At 41.2% G+C, this 9,093-nt stretch overlaps 1 protein-coding gene across 1 annotated transcript; it reads left to right on the forward strand.

Moving 5' to 3' along the window:
* The first annotated feature begins 7,070 nt into the window (after positions 1-7,070).
* Positions 7,071-8,463, forward strand: LOC112072053 (cocaine- and amphetamine-regulated transcript protein-like). Its single transcript, XM_024139467.1, has 3 exons — positions 7,071-7,291; positions 7,439-7,522; positions 7,869-8,463. The coding sequence occupies exons 1-3, from the start codon at positions 7,157-7,159 to the stop codon at positions 7,974-7,976; spliced, it is 327 nt and encodes a 108-aa protein (XP_023995235.1). The 5' UTR covers positions 7,071-7,156; the 3' UTR covers positions 7,977-8,463.
* The last annotated feature ends 630 nt before the right edge of the window (positions 8,464-9,093 follow it).

The following is a 9,093-nucleotide window of genomic DNA, read 5'->3' on the forward strand; positions in this document are numbered from 1 at the left end:
AAACTTTCATAAGAAATAGACAAAGCATAGCAATGGAAAGACCCAGATCTTGTGATTCCAGACAATATTTCAGATTTTCTAAGCGTTTTACAGCGAAAACACAATAAACGATAAGTTAGCATACCACATGTGAAAACGTTACCAGAGCATCGATTCCAGCCAAAGAGCGCTATAACGTAATCACCGCCAAAATATATTAATTTTTTCACTAACCTTCTCAGAATTCTTCCGATGACACTCCTGTAACATCATTTTACAACATACATATAACAGTTTGTTCGAAAATGTGCATATTTAGCCATACAAAACCGTGGTTATACAATGAAAATAGTAGCAACTCAAGCATCAAAATGAGGGACGTCAGCTTTCAGAGTGATCTAGTTTAATCGAAGCTAATCATATACTTGACTAAAAAATACAGGGTTGACAGGAATCGAAAGACAAATTAGTTCTTAATGCAACCGCTGACTTACATTTTTTAAATTATCCTTACTTTTCAATACAGGGTTCGCCAAGTGACGATAACAAACAAAATGGCGAAATATGCGTTTAAAATATTTCGACAGAACAACGATTTATCATATTAAATATTGCTTACTTTGAGCTGTTCTTCCATCAGATTCTTGGGCAATGTATCCTTTCTATGTTGTAATCTTCTTTTGGTCGATAGATGTCCTCTGTCCTTCGAATATCCACTAACGATCGACGGGACCCGAAACGTGTCCAAAGTTTCAGAGTGCACAAAAAGAAATTCCTCAAAATCGCACTAAACGGATATAAATTGCTATAAAACGGTTCAAATTAACTACATTATGATGTTTTTAACAACTATAACGACTAAAAACATGACCGGAGAAATATCACTCTCTAAACAACGATTTGGAAGGAGGCAGGTCTGATGTCCATCTTGCGCACGACGCATGCAGGAAGAGGCGGTACTTCTACGTTTTCTTGTTTTATAGTGCTGTGATTGTGCAATAGACTCCATTCAAAACGTGATGACGTACAGACACCCAGAGGAAGACGTAGGCAGTGTCGGTTTCTTCATAGCATTCACTGTCGCCTTAAAAACAGACTCCAGATCAGGGGTAAAATTTCTGAAATCTGACCCCTGTCATGAAAGTGCTGTAGATATGTTCTGTACCACTCAGAGACAAAATTCCAACGGCTATAGAAACTAGAAAGTGTTTTCTATCCAATAATAACAATAATATGCATATTGTACGATCAAGAATTTAGCCACGAGGCAGTTTAATTTGGAGACCCAAATATGCTAATGCGGAACAGCACCCCCTATAGTTTCCAAGAAGTTAACCACACTGTTCCAAGACTGTCATTGTAAATAAGAATTTGTGCTTAACTGACTTGCCTGGTTAAATAAATTAAACAGTTTTGAGGGAGCTTGCAATTGCATGCTGACTGCAGGAATGTCCCACAGAGCTGTTGCCAGATAATGTAATGTTCATTTCTCTACAATAGGCCGCCTCCACAACGTCGCTTTAGAGAATTTGGCAGTACGTCTAACTGGCCTCACAACCGCAAGACCACATGTACAGTATGGCGTTGTGTGGGCGAGCGGTTTTCTGATGTCAACGTTGTGAACAGAGTGCTTCATGGTGGAGGTGGGTTGTGGTATGGGCAGCATAGCTACGGACAACAAACAAAATTGCATTTTATCGATGGCAATTTGAATGCACAGAGATACCATGATGAGATCCTGAGACCCATTGTTGTGCCATTCATCCGACGCCATCACCTCATGTTTCAGCATGTAATGCTGGAGTTTGTCCCCCCTTTGCTGCTATAACAGTCTCCACTGTTCTGGGAAGGCTTTCCACTAGATGTTTGAACATTGCTGCAAAGACTTGCTTCCCCCGTTCTGTGAGCTTGTGTGGTCTGCAACTTCGCGGCTGAGCCATTTTTCTCCTAGACGTTTCCACTTCAAAAATAACGGCACTTACAGTTGACCGGGGGCAGCTCTAGCAGGCAGAAATTTGATGATTGACTTGTGGGAAGGGTGGAATCCTATGACGGTGCCACGTTGAAAGTCACTGAGCTCTTCGGTAAGGCCGTTCTACTGCCAATGTTTGTCTATGGCAATTGCATGGCTGTGTGCTCGATTTTATACACCTGTCAGCAACGGGTGTTGCTGGCTGAGCTGAATCCATTTAATTTGAAGGGGTGTCAATGAATGAATGAATGAATTAATTAATATTAATTAATAACATTTTTTTTGTGTCAAAACGCCAGTTGGCAACCAATCCCTTATGGGATTAATTGACACATAAACAAACATTACAATAAATCACTGTGATTATTCAGTGATGAATCTTCTTCTGGTGTTCTCTGCGGTGTGCATCGCATAAAGAGTTTTTAAAAAAAGTGCTAAATAATTTTCTAAAAATATATACATAATAGTAAATAAGGTTATCCAAACAGTAATTATATCTCAAGAGCAGTAAAAATAATAACGTACAGTACCGATCAATGTTTACTATTTTCTACATTGTAAATAATAGTGAAGACATCAGAACTATGAAATAACACGTATGGAATCATGTAGTCACCCAAAAAGTGTTAAACAAATGAAAAATATTTTAGATTTTAAATTCTTCAAAGTAGCTATGGTTTGCCTTGATGACAGCTTTGCACACTCTTGGCATTCTCTCAACCATCTTCACCTTGAATGCTTTTCCAACAGTCTTGAAGGAGTTCCCACATATGCTGAGCACTTGTTGGCTGCTTTTCCTTCACTCTGCAGTCCAACTCATCCCAAACCATCTCAATTGGGTTGAGGCAGGTGATTGTGGAGGCCAGGTCATCTGATACAGCACTCCATCACTCTCCTTCTTGGTCAAATAGCCCTTAACAGCCTGGAGGTGTGTGTTGGGTCATTGTTCTGTTGAAAAACAATGATAGTCCCACTAACACAAACCAGATGAGAAGATGGCGTATCGCTGCAGAATTCTGTGGTAGCCATGCTGGTTAAGTGTGCCTTAAATTCTAAATACATGTAAATCACTGACAGTGTCACCAGTAAAGCACCCCCACACCATCACACCTCCTCCTCCATKCTCCACAGTGACAACCGAAATGACCCAATTCTAACCTTTATGCCTACTAGTTAAATAGACTTCTAGATGTTAAATCCAGGCAAAATGTCTAACGTAGAAAACACTAGCATACAGTAAGAGGAATTGGAAACKGACTCCCCTGCAAGGCTGCAACTGATGTGCTGTGCCTTTACTCTGTCGAGGCAAACAACAACAGTGTCAAGTAATTAATTCACTTCAGGTCATAAGCTAATATATTTCCATCAATAATTGTCTTCAAAGTATTAGGCATGAAGTCCACCAGCAACCAATGAACAGCAACCAATGCTACTTTGATATCAGAATTTTCTCAAGTGTCTTTTTTTGTGAAAGGTAAAATCTTTGTTCAACCACAGGATTTTAAAGTTAAGGTAGGGTGGGATTCCATCTAGTTATGGTATAATGTCAGCATTGGCATGGCTTGGTCAACCTTTGACCAATCAGAATGCTTTATCTAAACGATAAGTTGCATTACATTCAACAAAAGATAACAACGAATGATCCTCCTTAACCGGTTGTCTGCATTGTGCCTCTACATACCTGGTATCTGTCCTGAACTATGGTATGAAAGACACGTAGTAGGAAAGATAAACAATACAAAGCATACTAAGTTTACATTCTACTGGTGTACCACATACCTCAGAGAGAGAAACTCCTGCTTTGAAATAGACTAGAGGAAAAACTCTGGGCCCCAGTTCTGGGACAAAAAGACTGAAAGCAAAAGCTGGAACATACTATACCTCAACCTTGCCACGAGGCCGAAATTGCCCAATTCTAACCTTTATGCCTAGTACTGTAGTTAAACAGGCATCTAGATGTGGATTTCTAGACTAAATKACTAAATGAGTAAAATACTATCATTGTCACGCCCTGACCTTAGAGATCCTTTTTATGTCTCTATTTTGGTTTGGTCAGGGCGTGAGTTGGGGTGGGTATTCTATGTTCTATGATTTGTATTTCTATGTTTTGGCCGGGTAGGGTTCTCAATCAGGGACAGCTGTCTATCGTTGTCTCTGATTGAGAACCATACTTAGGTAGCCCTTTTTTCCACCTGTCTTTGTGGGAAGTTGACTTTGTTTATGGCACATAGCCTTTAGCTTCGCGGTTTGTTTTGTAGTGTTTATTGTTTTGTCTGCGTCATTTTTCAAATRAAAKAATATGTACGCTGATCACGCTGCGCCTTGGTCCTCTTTTTTCAACGGCCGTGACAATCATACAGTAACAGGAATTGGAAACTGAGTCACCTGCAAGGTTGCAACTGATGCGCTGTGTCTTTACACTGTCGAGGCAAACAACAAGACTGTCAGGATAAATTAAGATAGTCACTGGAATGTAGTCTGTCAGACAAATCTTGGCGGTATGGATTTATGACATCAAGTAAATAAGTAATTTTAGGTCATAAGCAAATATAGTTCACCAATAATTGTGTATTCAAAGTATTAGGCATGAAATCCGCCAGCAACCAATAAACGTCAGTAAATATTAGATTCGTTCCAATGATATTAACAGGCGCTGATATCTGAAAAGCATCCTGTTCAGACAAATAGAACACACACACACAAGTAGACATGCCCACACACAGCTGTCTTCATGTCTGACTCATCTTTATTTTCTAGTGTTGACTACTTTGGTTCAGTAGGGTTGATCAATAGGTTCACTTTAAAGGCCCAGTGCAGTCAACATTCTGTTTTTTTCGCTGTGTTTTATAATAAATATGTACCAGGGGCTCAACTTTCACTGGGGATGGGGAGGACATGTCCTGCCACATTCTGAAATTGAGTCCCCCCCCCCCCAAGTTTTATAATTGATATGAATCAAACGAGGAAACGGTGTGCTTTAAGACCGTGGCGATGCCTCCGAGCGGTCGGATAGGCTGTTGGATGCGCTCCTGTATTGTACAACAGCAGGTGATGACGAACACTCTAAAAGTGTGATTGTTAAAATCTGTGTTATTTCCTGATAGTTGCTAGTTGAAAATATAATCTACACAGGACCTTCTAATCATCAGGTTGCATGGGACGGGAGTTCCACCTTTCCGTGGTGACATCACAATGCGGTAAATTGATAAAGACAAAGAGAGTTCCAAACCTCTCAGCATAACAGATGGTTTTCAGTTTCCCCCTCCCACTTAAACCCTTCCCAAGCAGAATTCTTGCTTGGAATGGTATTGTTTGTGTTTGTGTGTGTGTTGTGTGGTGTGTGTGTGTGTTGTGTGTGTTGTGTGTGTGTGTGTGTGTGTGTGTGTGTGTGTGTGTGTGTGTGTTGTTGTGTGTGTGTGTGTGTGTGTGTGTGTGTGTGTGTGTGTGTGCGTGCGTGCTGCGTGCGTGTGCGTGGTGCGTGCGTGTGTGTGTGTGTGTGTGTGTTCTATAGCAGCACGAGTCTCTTCTAAAGGGAGGAGCTACCAGTGTGTCCAATCCAGTCACAGCAAGATGCTCCTTATTACCCAATCAGATTATCAAACTGATTTACAGGTGATGACAAATTGATTGACAGTCGATTGTCTGGTGGGCGTGTCCCTCTATGACTCCGACCAATCATCCCTGTGCATTTGGGTCCACACGCCACATAACCGAACCCGTCGAGCCACAGAGCAACACAGCAACACAAAGCATCAGTTACATCATCTTTACACAATGGCTAGACTATGTAGAGTTAAATACACATTTACAATGGATAATTGGGACAGATTGTTGCCATTAAAGAAACACACACACCCACAAAATACACACACACCCACAAATACACACACGCGCACGCATGAACACAGCTTTAAAACACCACCAACATTCACCAGTGACAAACTCAAGAATACTTGATGCTGAAAAGGATAAGACTGAATGGCAGTTAGTTAGGCCCACTGTTTTCATCTTTAACATCATGATATTTAACATCCCCTTTGGTGACACATGAAAACGCCTGTTAGCTTTACTGTTCTGTTCCACGTGTCGACAGCGGTCTTGTGGCTAGCAAGTCTATGTGCAGCTCAGTCTATGTACGCCGTGGTTGATTCTGGTCAATCTAGAATGACACTTTACTCCCTAGAAGTTATAGTGCACTATATAAGGAATAGACTGGCATTTCTGACGCAGCCTCTGCCATGAAGAACTCTGAAAAGTATATGGGCGGAATATACAGGACATGCATTTATCTCAAACAGAATGAAACATTTGACTAATTCTAAATGAATCAAACCAACAATGGCTGCCTTATCAAACTATTCAAACAGTAACATTCTGAAATAGAACACTGAAAATGAGGTTTATAACGGACTAACAACTCCCTTTTCCAAACGTCACTAGTCTGTAAGAGCAGCAGCAGTATAGCTAGTGACCAACAAGATGGCGTGTTTTGACAGAGGCTGTGAGATGTACTGTGTGTGTGTGTTGTGTGTTCGGTGGTGTGTGGTGTGTGTGTGTGTGTGTGTGTGTGGTGTGGGTGGTGTGTGTGGTGTGTGTGGTGTGTGTGTTGTGTGTGGTGTGTGTGTGTGGTGTGTGTGGTGTGGTGTGTTGTGTTGTGTGTGTGTGTGTGGTGTGTGTGTGTGGGTGTGTGTGTGTGTGGTGTGTGTGTGTGAGAGAGAGAGAGAGATAGAGGTGGGTTCTTTAAGTGGTCTGGTGAGATTAGCCTGTGATGTAGAGTCTCAGGCCTGCTCACTTGTGTAGACCAAATGAGCAAATGAGAGTTAGGCATACACACACACACCCAAGAGAAATGGTTGCTGATTAAAGATTGGTCTCAACAGCCAGGGGCTGTGACCTGGGATTATTGGAAAGAGTTGAACAGAGGTGTTCTATCACACAACGCCTCTCCATCACAACATCCTCTGGCGCGTGTATGTGCGTGTGTATGACCCTCTCCGGTCAGTGGTTACCTCTGTCGCTCCGCTCATGTCAGTGGTGATACATATTACAGTAGCTCTATGATGTCAGCAAACTCTATAAAATCAAGCCCCCGTATCTATCACCCCGAATCATAGCCCACTTCACCCGCCCAGTGTTCACCAAGCCCCTGCTAACCACCTGCAGAGGACCCGCTGCATCTCCATCCCTTCTGGTTGTTTCAGCACCATGGCCAGCRTTCTACTGCTTTTCCTCGCAGCCTCCTGCTGCGCATTTCTCTGTCTCGCTGACGACGACACCTCCTTGGAGTTTGAGACTCGCGCTCTAGAGTTTCCCCACAAATCACAAGAAGAGAAGGATCTGGTAAGTTTAAATTGTTTTATGTTTGTGACGTTGTTTGGTTTGTGCGCTTGTCAATGTGATAATTTAGTCGATTCATCCCTCTCTTTGTACTTGTTTTCTAGCTATATATATAGCAGCCTATCGTTTTTGTTTTTCTCTGTCATGTAGATTGAAGCTTTACAAGAAGTTCTGGAGAAACTGAAGAACAAACAGATGCCGTTATCAGAAAAGAAGCTCAGCTGGCTGCCGTCGGTAAGAATAGACCTGATCAACCATTTTAAAGTGGTTAAAGTCCTATTATCAACAGTTTTTTAAGTAGTTAGCCTGTCTGTGTCATGCATTTTACTTCCTCATTGAGTCTAGCCTTATATTGCATGTTTCAAATGGTCAAAACGGGACTTTCGATAAAGGTTCTCTGTTGACMGTGTTTAAAAAATATATATAGTTCAGGAGTTGCTAGGATTAATCTGATTCTGGGAAACCGATGTAGATGTTTCAGAATCACATAGTCTGGAGACAGATGCCACCCCCACCACCATCATCATCATCATCATCATCATTCAATTAAATAACAAACTGTTTGTTTGTTTGTTACCAGTGTGACGCGGGCGAGAAGTGCGCTGTTCGCAAAGGTGCGCGTGTCGGAACGCTGTGCGGGTGTCCGCGTGGGACGACCTGCAACTTCTATGTCCTCAAGTGTTTGTAAGAAGAGGAGAGAAAAGGATAAACAGTGTAGGGAGGGGAGCAGAGAGAAATAGGAGAGAGAGAACAGAAGCTTTTTCCTCATTCTGTGGATCACATTCAGATCGTGGAACGTTCAGACAGAAATATTGTACGTTGAACAGACATGTCTCTATCTGACATGTAAAGTAAATAGGAATCATGTCAGCTTTACTTTCAGTATGTTGCCCTCTCCCGTCCTGAACGTGACCCTGGTGTGTAATGGAGGGTTTGTTGTCTAACATAAAGGTGGTATCCCAAATAACAATCTATTCCCTATAATGCACTATTTTGACCAGAGTCCTATGTGTCAGTCCTATGTTGCTTCAGTCAAAAGTATTGCACTTTATAGGGAATAGGGTGTCATTTAAGACACAGCCCAACTTGTTCCTTTGTCTGTGCTCTCTTCTGTCTCGTCTATTTTGACTAAGTACAAAGAAATTCAATGTGATTAATAAAGTCCTTGTTTATAACATGATTTACAGTTTTTTGTATCGCTTCAGTGCAATTTTAATAAGTAGGCCATGTGGTACATTTTCACTACTCTTAGTACAAAACTCAAAACAGATCACCAAAAAGGCAGTGGTTTCAAAACGTTAAGCTCATTTTCAATTGACTAAGTACAACACTCAAAATCACACAGTCACATTTTCACCAAACTTAATCAGTGTTTCATCTAGAAATACATGTTTCACATTGCAGTACATGTTCACGTAACGTAACTGCCGTGCACAATACGATGCTCACTTTTGATATGTTTTTCTTTTGTTAAAAGACTTAATCGGACTGCTCTAAATTGATGATCACGTATATGTTTGGTAAACCTATACATTACACAACTAGCTCTCACAGTCTCACGTCAGAATTAGACATTCGTCCATGTTTCTCAAACTTCACATTTCTAAGTTGTTGCGAACGTCAAATTCCTAAGTGTTTAAGGTTAGGTTTAGGCATTAACTCCGAAATCTTAAAGTTAGGCATTAACTCTGAATGGTTAAGGTAAGGGTTAAGGTTTGGGATAGGCTTAAAACAATTATCTCAAAAACAACTTTATATCGCTGGATTCAAACTTCCAAAATTTGGAGTCAGATGCAGATGCTTAT

The sequence above is a fragment of the Salvelinus sp. IW2-2015 genome, unplaced genomic scaffold (assembly GCF_002910315.2).
Source record: "Salvelinus sp. IW2-2015 unplaced genomic scaffold, ASM291031v2 Un_scaffold1809, whole genome shotgun sequence".
Classification (NCBI taxonomy): Eukaryota; Metazoa; Chordata; class Actinopteri; order Salmoniformes; family Salmonidae; genus Salvelinus; species Salvelinus sp. IW2-2015.